At 51.8% G+C, this 18,655-nt stretch overlaps 1 protein-coding gene across 3 annotated transcripts; it reads right to left on the reverse strand.

Moving 5' to 3' along the window:
- Positions 1 to 115: 115 nt before the first annotated feature.
- Positions 116 to 17,929, reverse strand: LOC141957233 (ubiquitin carboxyl-terminal hydrolase CYLD-like). Of its 3 annotated transcripts, XR_012633085.1 has the most exons (16): positions 17,896 to 17,929; positions 13,974 to 14,439; positions 13,610 to 13,891; positions 13,328 to 13,397; positions 12,279 to 12,499; positions 11,686 to 11,839; positions 9,760 to 9,898; positions 9,001 to 9,111; positions 7,618 to 7,709; positions 6,481 to 6,547; positions 5,309 to 5,441; positions 4,880 to 4,988; positions 4,040 to 4,158; positions 3,302 to 3,521; positions 767 to 3,150; positions 116 to 520 (listed from the first exon to the last, which is right to left on the reverse strand). XR_012633085.1 is itself a non-coding variant. In XM_074898325.1 (15 exons), exons 2-15 carry the CDS (start codon positions 14,433 to 14,435, stop codon positions 2,966 to 2,968), a joined length of 2,313 nt encoding a protein of 770 aa, XP_074754426.1. In that variant the 5' UTR covers positions 14,436 to 14,439; positions 17,896 to 17,929; the 3' UTR covers positions 116 to 2,965. The 3 variants fall into 3 exon arrangements, 2 of the variants coding, with proteins under 2 accessions (XP_074754426.1, XP_074754424.1); XM_074898325.1 differs by having other exon boundaries at positions 116 to 3,150; positions 4,091 to 4,158; XM_074898323.1 differs by having other exon boundaries at positions 116 to 3,150.
- Between the last annotated feature and the right edge of the window lie 726 nt (positions 17,930 to 18,655).

Genomic DNA, 18,655 nt, shown 5'->3' on the forward strand with positions numbered 1-18,655 from the left:
TCAGCTTGAACATTTAATTCAATGTCCTTCATTTTGTGGTTTATGACTGAAGAGTTGGAGTGAAAAAGCAAGTGCTGACCCATAAGAGCATCTGGGGGTGGCCCCAGCAGGTGCCACGTGGCATCTTGTGCCCCTAATTCCAGTGAAAACCCCGCTGTAGCTCCATGAGGGGAAGGTCTCATGTCTCCAGTAATGACTGTTTGAAGGTTTTTATCAAAACAGGGTCAAGAAAAATTGTGCAGAACGGGGGGGAGGGAAAAAAAAGATACAGACTAAAATCTCCACAACCTGCATATTTTCTCAAATTCTGCCCAAATCTGTAACAGCGAAATAGTAAATATTTTCCCCTGAGCTTGTAAAATGTACAGACCCAGAATCGAGCCACTGCTCGGGAAGGTGCCGTGAGGGAGGGTGAGAGGGAGATCCCCAGCAAGATGCACCCAGGCACCGACCCTGCACCTGCATCACACCCCCTCCCAGAGCAGCTATGGTTTCCATCTTGTTTAGATCTTTGCAACACCTGTTGATTGGGGAAAAAAAAAAAAATATTAAAAGAGCTTAACGAAGCATGGCCTGACGGTCTCTTGTTTCTGAAAAACCCAGCAGGCTGGAGCTCCCCGTTGCAGGGTGCTGTGGGCGCTGTATCACGCTCAGCATTTTGAGAGGAAAAAAAAAAAAACCACCAGGAAAATGAGCAGTTTGCTATTAAAAGTTACGTTTTTAGAGCAGAAGCACCAGAGATTAAAGAGCCCAACCCCCAGCGTACCTGAGTAGAGACTGTCCCGAGTTCTTAGAAGGAATAAAGAGCAACTTTGCGTAGACAAGAGAGCGAGCCAGCAGCACCCTCCAGCCCTCTCCTTGGCCACGGGACCAGCCAGAGGTCAGAAGTCGGTTCCCAAGCAGGAGCAGGATAAACCCATCCTCAGGACGATGCGATTGCTACATCTGCCCCCATCTCTCCTCCCCCCGCACAGACTCTTCAATCGCTGGTGCTTTGGCTTTGCCCGGGACCATTCTGAGTATCTCCGAGGGCTGGAAACTCCACCACCTCTTCGGCAACCTGTGCCGGTGCCTGTCACCCTCATGGTGATGTGTTGAGAGGGAACCTCCTGTGTTCCAGTTTGTGCCTCTGGTCCTGGCACTGGGCACCACGGAGAAGGTCCTGGCTGTCGTCTTTGCCCATTCCCTTCGGGTATTTGTGGACATTAATGAGCTCCCCCTGAGCCTTTTCTTCTCCAGGTTGAACAGTCCCAGCTCTCTCAGCTTCTCCTCAGAGGTGCTCAGGTCTCTTCATCATCTCCGTGGTCATTCATTGGACTCTCTTCTTTTTTTAACTGGAGAGCTCAAAACTGAATCCAGTACTCCAGGTGTGGCCTCAGTGCTGAGCAGAGGGGAAGGATCCCCTCTCCTGACCTGCTGGCGAGCCAGGACGTCGTTCACCTTCTCTACCACGAGGACACGTTGCTGCCTTGTGGTCAACTCAATGTTGAGGCTCGACTGCTCAGCCAGGAGGTTTGGAAGCCCATTTGGACAGCAGTGCTCTCAAAACATTAATTGTGTGTTAATAATCTGGGTTTGTTACACATCAGCCCTCCTTTGTAGCCACCACAAATAAGGGACACACCAGAAAGCCAATAGAACCATCAAGCTGTTGAGGTCCCAGTTAGGCAAAAAAGATCCTAAACCACGTTATCACGTGGTCTTTGGCCACAAAGCTAGAGGCTGCATCTTAGTTACTGCACCCTGCCTTAAAGAGGGGGGGGAAAAAAAAAAAAAAAAAAAAAAAAAAAAAGAGCAGGAGGAAGATTACAGCTGCACATCAGTGGCTCCTGGATGTGTCCCTCAAGGTTTTGGTGTCCCGTCAGGAATCTGGGCAAGTCTGTTCATAGCACCGACTCCCTCCTGTAACAGCTTCCCACTGCCCTGGCAGCATGTGCTTAACAGCAGAAAACCCCCAGTTTCCAAATTTAAGTTATTTAATTTAAGGAATACTTAATCCCCAGAGACCCTAAACGTTAGTTAGATTTTCATGGGGGGGGGGGAATATCAAGATGTACTCATTTTTTCCATTTTTCCCCTTGGAATTCTGTTGCTGGTCTTCAGCGTAGTTCTCAGAAGATGCAAAGATGGGACAGTCATGCTAAAAGTGAGGTTAAAACACCCAATTGTGTAGCAATAGTGCAGAGTTTTCATAAAAAGAGGAAGCATGAGCTTGTATGCTGTTCCTTCGCTCCATCTTTCTTCCAGTTTTGTTCTTAAAAAAAAAAAAAAGTATTTTTAAAGCATTTTTGCAGCTCAAGACATCCAGTTAATCTCATGGTTGAAAATAAGGGATGGTGGGTAAAAAAGTGCTGGAGTATTAGTGCTGGATAAGGGAAGTGCAGATAATTCAGGGACAGTTTTAGGTGTGAGGTGACATCCCAAACCTCAGAAAAAAAACCTTCATCCTGACCCATCTCTTAACCACACCGCTGCAGCTCCTGGTTTTCTCACTCCTCAAGTCCACGTGAGGATGTTTCCTGCAGGATGAGGCTGTGGTTTTCTTGAGCTCTTTGCCAACCCGAGGATAACTGCTGGTGTTTGGATGAGATGGCTGGTCCTGGGGTTTGAGGGGGGAGGGCTGGCAGGGAGAAAAGGGGGTTGGGGAGGACTCTGAGGTAGGGTACAGGGTGGCTGGGGGGGAAGGAGGATGGAAAGTAGGAAATGAGAATGAATTTGAGTGTAAATAATTCCGAGTCCAGGTCTGCTGGAAGTACAAACTATCACTCGATAAGGCCAGGTACAGGATTTAACAAACCCAGACAGGCTGACATGGACAGTTGGACACCAGGCAGGTAAGAAGAGGCAGAAGCACAAGCTCGGTGCACCCAGTGTCAGCCTCTTTCACCGACCATGAGCTGCAGGGTTGGTCCAAGCTCACGTTTCCACCTCCTCGGGGCTCGCCAGCGCCAGCCCAAGGGCAGTGTCATTTGTAAAGAGCCATCTTCTTGCTCTGGTACATGTACATGTAGGCGTCGCAGAAGAGGCGTTTGGCCACTCCGTCCATGTCCCGAGGTTGCTCCAGGGCCAGCACAGCCAGCGGCAAGTCCAGGTATTTGGCAACTTCAGGGCACAGCGTTACTGTGGGAATGTTGAAGCCGTTTTCATCACCTAACGCAGAAAGAAGGAGAAAAGTCCAAACCAGGCCCCGAGTACCTCCAGCTCAAGCAGATACCATCACACTCGACAGTAACATAGTGCCTTAGCTGAGAGATCTGGAGGCCAACAACAAAGTGGAGAAGACCAGGAGAATGATTCTCACCGTGCCTGTCAGCCATGCTGTCAAAGAACATCCAGTGTTCGTTCTCGGGGCCGTATTTCACAAAGGAGACGTAATGACTGGTCTCGATGCAGAGCACTGCAAAGAGCTCCATCTTCTCACGAGGAACCTGCTGGCTTCCCTGGGGGCTCCGGCTGTGAAACTCTTCTGGGATGTGCAGCCTAGTTGGCTTGTGCGTTTTGCGTCGGTAGTGGGAGTGAACCTGAGGATGGACAACGGGGTGGCACTGCTGAGCGGGGCAGAACTGAACCTGGCCTGCCAGAAAAAGGAGCATGCAGGGGGTAGATCCCCAGTTTATCCCCAGTGATCTGACTCCCGTGGTCCCTGCATGCCAGGGAATGGCCTTGTGTCAACAGGCCGGCAGCACGAAGCTGAGGTAGGAGCCTGCCACCCTCCAGGAAAGGTCAGAAAGCTGTAGGGATGCTCCTGGTGAGAGCGTGGAGGGCCCAGCACTCACTCTGTGCAGGATCAGTGCTTATTGAGACTCACTGTGAGCAGAGAGTTCAATAAGATGAAGGATCAGTGTTTATTTAGGCTCGCTACGAGCAGAGGGTTCAATAATGTGCAGCACCTAACCCCGCTCACGCAGCTGATGCAGGCGGTGGGACTGATGCTCACAACCTGGAGAGCTGCAGGGACATGTGGATATTTTGGGGGGTTCAAAACTCAGCCAGCAAGGCAGATTTTGTGAGCAGGCGAAACAAAAAATAAAAAGAATACCTGTCTGGAGCAGGAGCTGCAGAACTGCTTCAGGCCTGTAGCTGCGAATACCTTGTCTTTGAAACACTCCGAACACTCCAGGGTGGCAACGTCACCGCACACGCAGCACTCCCTGGGACCTGCAAGGGCAACAGGGGTGAGGGTGTGTCTTCTCCAGGTGTCACCCGCAGTCCAACCTCTCCTGCCAAAACTGGTGTTCAGGGAAGAAGAATCACACCGTGATTCAAGGCCACCCCTCGCTGAGGGGGTTCAGTTCTGGGCCCCTCACCCCAAAAAGGCCATTGAATGACTCGAGCGTGGCCAGAGAAGGGCAACGGAGCTGGGGCAGGGTCTGGAGCACAGGTCTGCTGGGGAGCGGCTGGGGGAACTGGGGGGGTTCAGTCTGGAGCAGAGGAGGCTGAGGGGAGACCTCCTGGCCCTCTGCAACTCCCTGCCAGGAGGGGGCAGAGAGGGGGGATGAGTCTCTGGAGCCAAGGCCCCAGCGCCAGGCCCCGAGGGAATGGCCTCAAGCTGCCCAGGGCAGGGTCAGGCTGGCTCTGAGGAAGGATTTCTGTGCAGAAGGGGCTGTTGGGCGTTGGAATGGGCTGCCTAGGGCAGGGGGGAGTCCCCGGGATCCCTGGAGGGGTTGAAGAGTCGGGCTGAGCCAGCGCTGAGGGATCTGGGGGAGTTGGGAACGGTCAGGGTGAGGTTCATGGTTGGACTGGAGGAGTTCAAGGGCTTTTCCAACTGAGATGATTCCGTGATCCCACCTCACATCTGTTCACAACCCAAGGAGGTGAGACCTGTCACATGGTTGCTCACAGTCCCAGCCAGCAGCTTTGCCATCGCCCAACAACTTACTGTCTAGCAATAGATCTGTTATATCCAGCTCCAGGGAAGGAATGATTTTGCTGAACATTTTATATTCCTTCCCAAAACGCGGCATTTGGATAATGAAGCAAGATGGGATCTGGGAAAAGAAAGTCAAATGGGTCACCCTGCCAGAAGAGACAAGCCCAAGAGAATCTTCTCCCCATCCTTCTGCCAGGAATAAAGATTTTCTGCTCCGGTTATTCACGAGTCAAAGTGGCAACAGGAAAAGCACAGCCCTCTGCCCAGGTCACGCTCAGGTTCCCCGAGACCTCTCTTGTGGCTGTATCCTGGTTCTTTGCAGTGTTGGACAGGAGACAAACTAGACCCACTGCAGACTCACTGGCAGGCCCTGGTATGTTGGAGGAAGCAAGAAAGAGGCAGCAGAGAGCGGCGTAGGCGGAAGGTAGCTGGGCTCACCTCCACTAGCTTCAGATCAGAGGACAGGAAGGAGCGTTCCACTAACTGCTGCACGTCAGGAACCACCAGATCCTCCTGTTTGTCCATAAATATCTGGTAGCAGTAACAGTCCTGCTCCTTCTGGCCTCCTGACCTGCAAGGAGTGGGCACGGGGCTTGTTTATGTGGTGCCACCAAATTCTGAGCTCCCAGAGGACATAGTGGGTTTGTCCTGCAAGAGCTTCTGAGCCCAAGGCATCAAGGGCTGCTTGGTGCAACACAAAGTCCTTTTTCCACCTAGAAATGCTAAATACATGAACGAGAAGAGGATACAAATACCATCTTCAGTGCCGTGATCCCTCCATAGCATCACATCCTGCTCCTATAAGCAAAACTCGATTTCTCTTCGTTGATGTAAATATTAAAGGACACTTCAGTGATTTTTCAATCAACTGCGCTACGGCACCACCAGCAAACCCTTTCTCAGGTGAAAGATCTATTTATAACCACACGTACAAAAGCCACAGAGCAAAACTCGGTGCATTCAGAAGGTGAGCTGTGTGCAGATCTCCCCCAGGCCCCACATCCCTGAGCCAGCAGAGGAAGAATTTCCTTCAGATGACCCTTTGCAGGGGAGCTGCAGCACAGAGTCATCTTTGTGCTCAGCCTTTCCCAGTACTCCACGATCTACGGTTTGACTGACGGCTCCACAAAGGAGCACAGAAACCCAACAATCCCCTTCTATGCTCCTGAACAGCACAGTTATTTTTGGCTTCCTTCAGCCTCTCATCCTCTTTGTAGAGTCCTGAAAAACTGGGACTGTATCCATGGACTCCCTGTTTGAGAGGCTGCAGGACCTGAGCCAGCTTGACAGGCTGGACACAGCCCAAAGCTGTCAAATACTGCTGGCTCCACGCTGAAGTTGGACACTACGTTTTTTCAAACCACTGCTGGCTCTCCCTAAGGACGAGACAAGGTTTTTATTATCGTTTTCTGGAGGCGGCACCTCCAGGGGGAAGTTTAAAAGTGTCTTTTCCTGGTTGTGTCACCTGGGACAAGATCACAGGGACAGCAGAGAGGAGCTGCAGGCAACTCACTGAGCTGCACCTCCAACGCCTCGATCAAAAGGGGCAAGTAACACCCGGTGATCGTGAGGCGGATCACTAACGAGCCCGGGTAGAGATGGAAACTTACTGCAGTTTTAAGAGCGGCTCAATTCCCAGGATCTGATGCATGATGAGATTGAGGAACTCCTCAGGATCTGGAAGGCGAAGAGAAAAAGCCCAGGTCACACCACCCCAGGAACGCTGCTTTGCCCCGCTGCATCCGAAGGCAAAAAGCTGCCAGAGAAACACGAACCAGCATTTTGGTGAACGTGGAATCTCCTCTTTTACTTTAGGTAAGGAGGGGAAAATCAGGCCAAAAGCTGAGAGCACTTGGTTAATGCATAAATCCTAGGGCGAGCATGAAAAAAAGCAAACCAGCCTTCAGATACTGCACTCTTACAAGCCAGGCCATCGCAGCAACACTGCCTCAGAGACTGGAACAGATTATTACTGCTAACACTAAAACCATAAACACAAAGTAAAATCAGGGACAACTACGGAAAATCAAGAACCTGAACAGTTAAAACTACCCTCGGCTAAAATAAATATACAGTAGTACAAAACGCAAGCGCTGTTCACTGACCGGGTACCTGCTGTTTCTAAAAAAATCAACGCCACTTGTTTAGTCTCCAGGTACTTTGGGGTCGTTGCAGTGATGTTTGGGACTGGTGAATTCTGTTTTCTTGTTGTAAACTACACGGGGCTTTGCTGTGCGTGGATGGGAATGTAGAACCAGAGATCGGTGGGTTTCAGCTGTAGGTGTTTTCTGGTTTATTTTAAGCAGACTATGGTCTTTGAGAAATCTTAACTAATTTACTAGCACTCAAAGACAAGTTGATCTTGGCAAAATGATAAAATCAAGCTGGATTCTAGCCAGGACATTAGGGATGGACTTATCAGTAAGTCAAAGTATAAAGGTAAAGGAAATTCCCTTTATTTAAATTCTGTTCACACAGATCTTCCTCTCCCCTCCTGGTTAACAGCTGCCACCAGGTAAAGACCCAGCAATTCCCATCTTTCCCTCAGACTTGAGGACAAATTTCAGTTGAAAAGCCCGTAGAGTTTTAAAAGCTGAAAGTATTTCACGTGTGCATGAAATGAAGAGCACAGCGGGCGTGTTAACGAACGTGCCTGGGAGAAGCATATAATTAAGTTGTCAGCCTGGTGCCTGGATGAGGCAACGCACAACGAAACAGCCCGAGGAAGGCCCCAGAGAGCACGTTACCTTTCTCAGCGTTGGTAAAACTTGAACACTGGCCTTTTTCAGTCAGCTGCTCCCTCAGGTGCATCACGCTCCTAGCCCTGACAAAGCCAGTCCTAGAAACGAGAAGCAGCAGCAGATTATCTCGCCAGTGTATTTAAATCATAGAATCATGGAATGCTTTGGGGTGGGAGGGACCTTAAAGATCATCTAGTTCCAACCCCCCTGCCCCGGGCAGGGCCACCTTCCACTAGCCCAGGTTGCCCAAAGCCCCGTCCAACCTGGCCTTGAACCCTTCCAGGGAGGGGGCAGCCACAGCTTCTCTGGGCAGCCTGTGCCAGGGCCTCACCCCCTCACAGGGGAGAATTTCTGCCTTAGATCTGATCTAAATCTCCCCTCTGTCAGTTTAGACCCATTCCCCCTCGTTCTATCCCTCCCCCTGATTGACAAGTCCCTCCCCCCTTTCCCGCAGCCCCTTTCAGCCCTGGGGGGCCGCTCCAAGGTCTCCCCGGAGCCTTCTCTCCCCAGCTGAACCCCCCAACTCTCTCAGCCTTTCCCCCCAGCAGAGCTGCTCCAGCCCTCGGACCATTCCCGTGTCCCTCCTCCGGCCCCGCTCCAGCAGCTCCATGTCTGTCCTGTGCTGGGGACCCCAGAGCTGGACGCGGGGCTCCAGGGGGTCTCACCAGAGGGGAGCAGAGGGGGACAATCCCCTCCCTCGACCTGCTGGCCACGCTGCTTGGGACACGGCCCAGCTTACAGTTGGCTCTCTGGGCTGTGAGTGCACATTGCTGGCTCATATCCAATTTTTCAGCCCCGAGTCCTTCTCCTTGGGGCCGCTCTCAATCAAATCTCAGCATCACGGAACGCCCCAGGGTTGTATTTCTGCAGCCAGTGCCAGACACTGGTCCTCAAGGAAGATATTAATGTCTTAATGTTGTCAGCTCTCCTGTCTCTTCCACTCCTCTCTAGAGAGGATGAGGAATGAACCTGGTATCTTTGATACAAATTCCAGAGAATTTAGCTCTCATGCCATGGTCTACACTCATCCAATCCCAGTCTGGGATTAACTGCTGATGAAGACAATGCCATTGCTTCATCAGCTCCAGGGTTTCTCCACAGAGGTGGTCTCAATCCCAGGAATCCTCCTTTAATCCTTTCACTGAGAACTACAGCTCACAGGGCTTCCTACAGAGCAGGAGAGACTCACGCAGTCAGAGTCACGACAGCCTCACAGCCTGGGGAAGGGAAAAACTGGAAGAGAAACCTGATATGAAAACCTTTGAATGTGGCTGGCAGGAAACCCTCGAGGGAACCCTTTCCCTCAGTGACAGGTACCATCTGGCAGGGCAGGAGAGAAGGTATGAAGGCTGATGGATGATTTCCAGGATTCCCACATACTATACTCACTTTCGGAGGGGATTAACAATCTCATCCCGCAGAATGCTTTGGACATTCCTGTCACACAGAGTGAAGGGCTTGAAGAGCATGGAGTCCAGCACGGACGTACAGGAGAAGAGGCTGTGAAAAAAAGTGTGAGGGGAGTGAAGTCCAGTGGGTTTGCAGCAATAGTTAGAACCAAACCATTATGCCTGGTGTTCGGTGGCTTTTATTGTCAACAGTCCACGCATGCACTTACAGAAAAGTGAGTGACAGCACATCTCTGCAATGAGAAAAACCACCTCTGGTTTAACAAACACTGGTAGCAAAGCAAGGAAACAGCTCAGAGAGAATGAAATCTCGTACTTTGCAGCCAAAACTGCGCACGGTGGGGGCACCACTGAGTCTTTTCCTCTCCAAACAGTGCTGCACAGTGAAGCTGGGACCTCCTGGGCGGTTTCTTTGAAATGTTTCCAGCCACTACCTCCAGTGACAAGAGTCAGCACAGTCCAAATCTAGAGAACTACGATCTCTCACCGCCCTGCACGACACACACGGGTACCTGAGGTACTCACGAGAGGTACTTCAGGGCCTGAGAACCTACCAGACTGGGAAGGAGATAAAAAAGCAGGAAGCATCGAGGCTGCGTCCCCACACAGTTACGTTCTGCTCTAACAGACACATTTCCAGCCACCTTGGAAATCCAGGGAAATGCTGCAGTTTAGGGCTCAGCCCAATTGAAAGAAAACACTCACTTAATGACACAGCACCACCCCAGCAGGCCCTTACCTGAAGAGAGCTGCATCCATATAGCAGGAATTACAGTGGCCTTGGATCCCCTTCATCCGCCCTCGCAGGACATGCACTGCTGCCTCGTTCCTGAGGGGAGGAAAACTGTCTGGGGCCTGCGGAAGAACTTCTTGCCCTCCTGCAAGAGAAAAAACAAAATCAAGACCCTTTAGTTTCCTACCTTGTCTGGGTTCAGCTCTGCCCTTCCCCAGTGCCCCAGGGGTCTGCTCTGCTCAGAAGCCAGCACCACACTCCTGCTGGGATGAAGATTTGTCTCTCATTAAGCTTCAGAGGTGGCTTTCTCAGTCTGGTCCTTCCTCGTTTCCTCAGCTTTATCCCCTTGTAATTCAATCCCCTCTCTTCAGCATGTCCTTAAGACATTCCTCCTTGTCCCTATGGCCAGTTTTGGGGCAGTCCATGCAGGAATCCCATCTTCTCACTTAGTGATCTCCTTTAGTTTCTAAACGGCTGGTTTACACTGTCTGCTTTGGAGGAATTTCTTGATTTAATCCTTTCTCCCTTTCCAAACTTTCTCTTCTTTCTCAGTCCCCTGGTGCAACACTTGACATCTTGGGCCTGAGCTACCCACTCCAACCCTCCAGAGCCATATGTGCAGTTTACATTTAACAACAGTAGCAAGGAGAGCCCCTATAGCTAAACCACTTCTCCATAATCACGATAAAATTATACAAGACCTTTTCTTCTGCCTTGAAAACCATAGGCAGAAGAATCCTGTCTTGCTTGTAGCATTCACAATGCCTTGCAAAGACTGTTGCTCTGGTCTTCTACCCTCTGTTACCCCCCAACATTTCCTGCCAGCTTCCCCTTCTCCAACACATCCATGCTACCAAGGCCTCATTTTTAGAACCACTCTGTAAGTGATGTCCTCGTCTATGTTATCCCTGTAACAAATTACTTACCCTCTCTCACACCTGTGGGGCATTCCCTATAAATACCATCATGGCAACCTCAGCATCCTTAAAACTGACATATTTTGGAACATGTAAAGAAAGCAAAGAATATTACAGAATCCCAGAATCATCTGGGTTGGAAAAGCCCTTGCAGCTCCTCCAGCCCAACCATGACCCTCCCCCTGACCGTTCCCAACTGCCCCAGATCCCTCAGCGCTGGCTCAGCCCGACTCTTCAACCCCTCCAGGGATCCCGGGGACTCCCCCCTGCCCTGGGCAGCCCATTCCAACGCCCAACAGCCCCTTCTGCACAGAAATCCTTCCTCAGAGCCAGCCTGACCCTGCCCTGGGCAGCTTGAGGCCATTCCCTCGGGGCCTGGCGCTGGGGCCTTGGCTCCAGAGACTCATCCCCCCTCTCTGCCCCCTCCTGGCAGGGAGTTGCAGAGGGCCAGGAGGTCTCCCCTCAGCCTCCTCTGCTCCAGACTGAACCCCCCCAGTTCCCCCAGCCGCTCCCCAGCAGACCTGTGCTCCAGACCCTGCCCCAGCTCCGTTGCCCTTCTCTGGCCACGCTCGAGTCATTCAATGGCCTTTTTGGGGTGAGGGGCCCAGAACTGAACCCCCTCAGCGAGGGGCGGCCTCCCCAGTGCCGAGCCCAGGGCTCAGATCCCTTCCCTGTCCCTGCTGGCCACGCCAGTGCTGACACAAGCCAGGATGCCGTTGCCCTCCTTGGCCCCCTGGGCACACTCTGGCTCATTCTCACCCCCCCCAGTCCCTCTCTGACCGGCAGCTCTCCAGCCACTCCTCCCCAGGCCTGTAGCCCTGCTGGGGGTTGTTGTGGCCCAAGGGCAGCCCCCGGCATTTGCCCTCAGTGAAACTCCCCCAGATGGGCTCAGCCCATGGCTCCAGCCTGCCCAGGTCTCTCTGCAGAGCACTAATTAAAACACCGTGCATGAGGGTTCTCCATAGTGTGTCTTATCCCAGCACAGCCCTGTCTCCCCTCACCCCAGAGAACTCACTGTAATCCACGAGGCTCAGGTCGCTCTCGTGCGAACACTGGAAGCGGACATCGGGCTGGCAGGACTGCAGCTTCACGAAGAGGCCACGTTTTGGAGCACAGTGGAAGTAATATTTGCCCAGCCATTCGCCAGCAGTGACCCCTTTATCTTCATCCTGGAAAAAGAGCATTGAGGAATAACACGAGAGCAGGTTTTCCATGACTGAGGTGCAATCCCCCACACGGCCACTTAAAATGTTAAGAGCTGCGTACAAATTTTGTCCCATTTTATTGACTGTTTTAATTTATTCTGGTTATATTTTAAACCTCTTGATGCTGCTTGTAGGATTCACAATTATTCCATCCCACATTCCAATAACATTGCTCTAGAAGAGAGCAAACCAACCCTCATCATCATACCAGAAACTCTCCTCCCCAGCCTCAGGGAGAGCACAGTTGTGTGTTTGCCCTCACAGTTAACACTCTGACAGGTCACAGGCCCAGCTCAGGCTGGGAGATAAGCAGCCACAAGCTGAAGGTCTTAAAAGAGAAGAGCAGCCATGACCTGCCCGTTCTGATATACAATCTCACAGCAGGAAATATTTTGCTCCTTACCAGTTCAACTCCTGCCATTTTGTCCTTAATTTGGGGCAGGTAGCCCAACCAGCGGATAATTCCTGAAACCTGATTTCCCTTGTCCAAGGTGATCTGGACCATGGAGTTCACCTCCAGGGATGAATTCCCGCTCTCACACTCCTCACCGCTCTCGTTTATCTCTCCTTTCATTTGGGTTGGGTGTCCCAAGCCCATGTCGGACTCAAACAGTGAATATAAACCTGGTGGGCAACAGAAAACGTCAGGTGAGGTAGGAAGTCAACACCTAATGACAGACACCTCTGGATCTCACCTAATACCGGGTTTATTTTAAAATTATAGACCACACGGAGAAGCATGAAGCTGAGCACCAGAGACACAAGGTGTAATTCCCAGTGATACGGCCAAACTGGTCTAACAGGCTGAGAGGGGATGATCCTGCTCCTTGTTTCTCCACCCAAGGCTGCACATTCCAGCCTCTCGCTGGCCCTGGAGCTCATCCAGCCCTTCACAGAGCCATTTCGCACTACTGAAACGGCAGTAGGGGGGTTATTTCCAAATTATTTTTCTGCCTTTAGTGAGATGAAACAACTCAGTGTAGAGCCTAACGACGGCTCCCCTCAGGCTGGCCCTGACAGCTGCACGGTGTCTTTTGATGGCAACGAAGAGATTCCACTAATTTCTTGGCTCGTCCGATGACTCACGCCATCGCTGCTGTCATCTGTGCCGTTCTGAGTGTGTCTGGCATCAGGATGAGGCTCCTGCTCCATCTTCTACAGCTAAATTAAAGACTCTTTAACCAGTGGTGCCTTCTCCTCTAGGAAATCCTTCTGCACTGCAATCAGATTCTTTCTTCTTCCTGACAAATGGGTAGGCTCAGCTTTAGTTGCCTAATGCAAGGAATTCCGTCCAGAACTTAAGACTTTTCCATGGACCTTCTCTGCCGATCAACTAAGTTGGGACTAACTGAAACTTTTGTTGGACTTTCAGCTTGTCAGCAGCCGGCAGAAAAGAAATAAATGCCAAATCCCCAGGAATGTACACAGGGAAGACACATGATGGCAACCTACTTGGCAAGTTTTCCTTCACAACAGAGTCCATAGGGATTTCTCTGAAAATGTCCGTTGTTCCTTCCTCTTCCTGAAAGGAGAGAAAAATCTATCAGCTAAATGCTTTGTCAGACATAGGGCATTCCTGGAATACAAACCAATTTTGCAAACAGGCCTGGAAAGCTTGCATGTAACCTCATGTCTCTTTTGGATGTTCTTTCCACTTCTGTTTAACGTCCCACCATAACGCCATTTTTAAAAATATCCCCCAAAATGAGAAAAAGGCAGCAAGACTGCTCTTACCGGACAAACTTTCACGAACCATTGTGTTCCTTCCCTGTAAACTGCCATCGCTATTCCTTTTGTGAGCACCTCGTCCACGTAGAAGCTAACTGCATCTCCCACTTTCACAGGATCCACCTCCTCCGTGTCCAGTTTTGGCTTCGGTTTCCCACAGCTGTCATTTGGCGCGGGAGCAAACTGGACTCTGCTGAACGGCAGGAAGATCCCGCAGTTCCTCTTGCACTTGAAATACTCGGTGCCGTGGTAAGATCCATTGCTGCGCCCTCTGTTCTCTCCCTCGCCCTGAAAACAAGTCAGAACAGCCTGTTACATACACAAATATAAAGGGAAAACAAGCAACTTACTTATTTTTTGGCCACATTACCTGTAACTCCACCCCGAAGAAGAACGGGGACAGCACAGGTGAAGTGTTTTTGTAAATGCTCCCGATGTAGCGGATGATACCAGGGAAATATTGACGGTCAACCTCCACCATCACTTTTTGGCCTGGCACGGCCTGCAGAGCTGCTTCAAGGCTCAGCCTCTCCAAGAAGTAGTTCAAGCGTTCGTTGTGGCTGCTGACGGCCAGGAGGAAGACGGCCATGTCCTCGCGCACAGGCTGAAGGATTTCTATGTTTATGGTGACGGTGGAGCTGTCATCCAGCATGATGACTTTCAAGAAGCAAGCCGGGGGCCTGTCATCGGAGAAGTTGCGCAGGTAACTTCTCTCGCTGCAGAAACACATGTTCCCAGCTTGGAAGTACTTGCTGCCATAGGCACAGTCTTCTGTCAGGATGTAGTAGCAGTTCCCGTCCCCCGGTGAAGGCAGGAGGCTGGTCATCGTCATTCCCCTGAGTTGTGAGAAACAAGAGGAGTCACAGCAGCGAAGATACGTGCGTGTTGTTGCAGGATCTCAGAAGGATTCAGGCTGGAAAAAGTCTCAAGCCCAACCTCCTGCTCAAAGCGGGTTGCGCAAAGCCTCACCCAGTTGACTTTTGGTGAGGCCACACCTTGATTACTGGGTTCAGTTCTGGGCCCCTCACCCCAAAAAGGCCATTGAATGACTCGAGCGTGGCCAGAGAAGGGCAACGGAGCTGGGGCAGGGTCTGGAGCACAGGTCTGCTGGGGAGCGGCTGGGGGAACTGGGGGGGTTCAGTCTGGAGCAGAGGAGGCTGAGGGGAGACCTCCTGGCCCTCTGCAACTCCCTGCCAGGAGGGGGCAGAGAGGGGGGATGAGTCTCTGGAGCCAAGGCCCCAGCGCCAGGCCCCGAGGGAATGGCCTCAAGCTGCCCAGGGCAGGGTCAGGCTGGCTCTGAGGAAGGATTTCTGTGCAGAAGGGGCTGTTGGGCGTTGGAATGGGCTGCCCAGGGCAGGGGGGAGTCCCCGGGATCCCTGGAGGGGTTGAAGAGTCGGGCTGAGCCAGCGCTGAGGGATCTGGGGGAGTTGGGAACGGTCAGGGGGAGGGTCATGCTTGGGCTGGAGGAGCTGCAAGGGCTTTTCCAACCCAGATGATTCTGTGATCTCCAATGAGAGATCCCACAGCTTCCCCAGTCCCTTGTTCCAATGTTTGATCACCCTTATGGTAAACAAAAAAAAAAAAGTTTGTCTAACCAAGGTTTCCCACGTTCCTGCCTGTCCCCGGTTGCCTCCTGTCTGCTCCCTGTGCACCCATGGGAAGAATCCAGCTCAGTCTTTTCCACTAAACTCTCCCTGTGAGAAGTTGCACAGAGCAGCAGCTCGTCTGGCCTGTTCTCTACACCACCGTACAGCCAGAACAGCCTCATTAAATTCCACCTCCTGCTTTCTTTTCATACTTGCAGGAGCGAGGCAAAAGCAAAATTCTGCCTTTGCAAAATTCTCTTAAAAAGGGAGTTCCAGTCCGCGACGAGAGCTCTTCAGTGTTGTGTTAGAGCACAATAATATTCAAAACATACACAAAGTACAGCACCGACCGCATTACTAGAGGCACTAAAGATCACCACCTTTCAAAACAAATGTATTAAAAGAAATTCAAGTATCTGGAATCAGAAATCCATTTTTTCAGCTAAATTCTAGCTAAATTCTCATGCATTTTACCCCTCCCCATCTCAATTTTGATGATCATGCACAGCTAGGACCCAGACTTTTTGTTACAACAGAAAAAAATAGGTGAATATGGAAATTTCTTCCTGCAGGTACACAGAACTGGTTTGGCCCAACCAGAGAATATAGAGAATAGAGAGAAAACAAGAAATGTGGCTGTTTCTCGGCCATGAAGGAAATTAAGGAAGGAAAAAAAAAAAAAAAAAAAAAAAAGATGCCTCCACCATGGGCTACCCGGTAGAAGTTTCTTAGAAGTTTGAAGTGGAGAGAGGAGGAATTGAGCAGATGCAATTAAGGGAAGTAAAAATACAGTCGGGGCATTGTGGCAGGAAGTGTGAACGCAGCTGCTAGCAAGAATAAACGGGTTGGTTGGGAGGAAAATGTAGGCAGAGCTTGAACAGAAAGGCTGCAGAGAGCTCAGCGAGGAGGAGGGCAGCGTCACCGGGGACTTCACTAGGGATTAGTATCAAGAGAGCTCATTTTTAAACATATTAGGAAAAGATAAATCGCTGTTTGTATTTAAAAAAAATAATAAAATCACCCGATGCCTGATCAGATCCTAGAGGTTTCCTTGTGTTTGGGCTCATCGTGGCAGCTTGTTACAGGAGCCATCTCCCTTTCACTCTTATTTTTTAACCTTAGCAGGCGGGGAGACGGCTCAGAGACCTGATCCAAACGCTGCTGCGCTGCTTTTGGGCAACACTCATTTGCTGAATCTAAAGGTGTAGCCTCAAAAGGGAGTAACACCCCCAGAAAACCACGGGTCTCCTCAAACAGCACCCACTTGGGTCTGCCACAGCAGAAACACCACGCAGCTGGAGAGCTGATAACCAAACCTGCCCTGTTAAGGTGGCACAAACCACACTCACACTCTTCCCTCTTTCTGCCGAGGGAACGCAGCTCGATTCATGCCGGGATGACCGGCTCAGTCCCGGGGCACAAGGGGGGTACGGGGAGCAGCCGTGCTGGGGCAAGACCCCCGCTCTGCAGTAAGGAAGTTGGGAGGTGGCAGCAGGCAGTGGAAGAAATCCTGTGGCACACACCAGTGCCTTTATTTGCCATCCACGTAACTCGCTGCTGACATTTCGTAACTCTGCCGGCAGAGCAAAGGTTTGAAATTCTGTGGGTTTTTTAAAGGATAGAATTAAAGAATAATATTCCATGTCCCACTCCCCCCTGTTCAATCTTCCATTTTCAGGACCTCAATTTTATTTTACTTATTTTTTAGAGTGCTCTCTCCACAGGGCATACAAGAAACCCCACCGTGCTTTAAATGCTGCTGAAAGAGGAAAACCAGAATACACCGTTTTCCTCGCCAAAAGCCCACGAATACACCGTTTTCCTCGCCAGAAACCCAAGAATAAACCGTTTTCCTCGCCAGAAACCCAAGAATAAACCGTTTTCCTCGCCAGAAACCCAAGAATAAACCGTTTTCCTCGCCAGAAACCCAAGAATAAACCGTTTTCCTCGCCAGAAACCCAAGAATAAACCGTTTTCCTCGCCAGAAACCCAAGAATAAACCGTTTTCCTCGCCAGAAACCCAAGAATAAACCGTTTTCCTCGCCAGAAACCCAAGAATAAACCGTTTTCCTCGCCAAAAGCCCAATAATAAACCGTTTTCCTCACCAAAAGCCCAATAATAAACCGTTTTCCTCACCAAAAGCCCCACGAATAGTTTTCCTCACCAAAAGCCCCACGAATAAACCGTTTTCCTCACCAGAAACCCAAGAATAAACCGTTTTCCTCACCAAATCCCACGAATAAACCGTTTTCCTCACCAAAATCCCAAGAATAAACCACTTCCCTCATCAAAACCTAAGAACAAACCGTTTTCCCCACCAAAAAAACCCCAAGAATAAACCACCTCTTCAACAACAGAATGGGCACACATCCCTCCCAGGTTAACAGAAATAAGAGCCCACCCAGACCAATGTGCGCTATTTGGGCTTGTGGTGGTTTAAGTGGCGCTGAAACCTGCTGGTTTGTGCTGGGGGGAAGCTGGAAAGCGCCTGATCATTGAAATTAAAGCGAAATGAAAGGAGAAAATCGAAGCTGGGCTGGAGAAGGGCTCTGAGGTACCGGGGGCGGGGGCACACGGGGCTGAGAGGGTCCCACGGCGGCCGGGGGGCAGCGGGGAAGGCTCCGCTGTGGGGCAGCGGGCGAGGCGGCAGGGGGAGGCCGGGGACGGGGGATCTCGGCGCGGCCCCCCCGCCCCCCCGCTCTCACCGTCTCCCGCCGCCGCCCCGGCCCCGCTCTTCCGCCTCAGGGGACGCCACCACAGAGTGGTGGGGAGCGCGGCCCAGAGCGGCGCCGGCACTTCCGGTCCGATCAGCCAATGGGGAGAGGGCAAAGCGAGGCAAGTCGCCAATGAAGGGAGGGGGCGGGGACGGGCGGCTGGAGGGCGGGACGCACCGCTGCCCCGCCCCCTGCTGGACCGGGAAGGCGGCGGGAGGGGCCCCGCGATGTCCCCATGGCTGTGGCCCCGTGGCCCCGTGCTCCATGGCCCTGTGTCTTGTGTCCCCATGTCTCCTGTCCTCCTGGTCCTCCTGTGTCCCCATGGCCCTGTGCCCCGTGTCCCCATGGCCCTGTGTCCCAATGGCTCCGTACCCCATGGCCCTGTGCCCCATGTCCCCAGAGCCCTGTGTCCCCATGGCTCTGTGTCCCCATGGCCTTGTGCTTGATGTCCCAAGTCCTGTGTTCCCATGGCCCCATGGCCCTGTGTCCCCATGGCTCTGTGCCCCATGGCCCCATGTCCCAATGTCCCTGTGTCCCCAAAGCCCTGTGTCCTGATGGCCCCATGTCCCTGTGTCCCCATGGCTCTGAGTGCCATGGCCCCATGTCCCTGTGTCCCCAGAGCCCTGTGTTCCCCATGGCCCTGTGCCTCATGTCCCCATGTCCCAGCATCCCCACGGCCCCATGTCCCATGTGCCCTCAGGCCTGTGTCCCCTGTCCCCATGGCCCTGTGTCCCCATAGCCATGTGTCCTT

Source organism: Athene noctua, chromosome 2 (genome assembly GCF_965140245.1).
Source record: "Athene noctua chromosome 2, bAthNoc1.hap1.1, whole genome shotgun sequence".
Taxonomy (NCBI): domain Eukaryota; kingdom Metazoa; phylum Chordata; class Aves; order Strigiformes; family Strigidae; genus Athene; species Athene noctua.

Coding starts and splice junctions, on each gene's coding strand:
- LOC141957233 (XM_074898323.1), bottom strand. CDS start 14,435: ATGACGATGACCAGCCTCCTGCCTTCACCGGGGGACGGGAACTGCTAC. Junction 11,840..12,278: donor AAATGGCAGGAGTTGAACTG/GTAAGGAGCAAA, acceptor CTCTTTTTCCAG/GATGAAGATAAAGGGGTCAC. Junction 9,112..9,759: donor ATGGATGCAGCTCTCTTCAG/GTAAGGGCCTGC, acceptor TTTTTTTCACAG/CCTCTTCTCCTGTACGTCCG.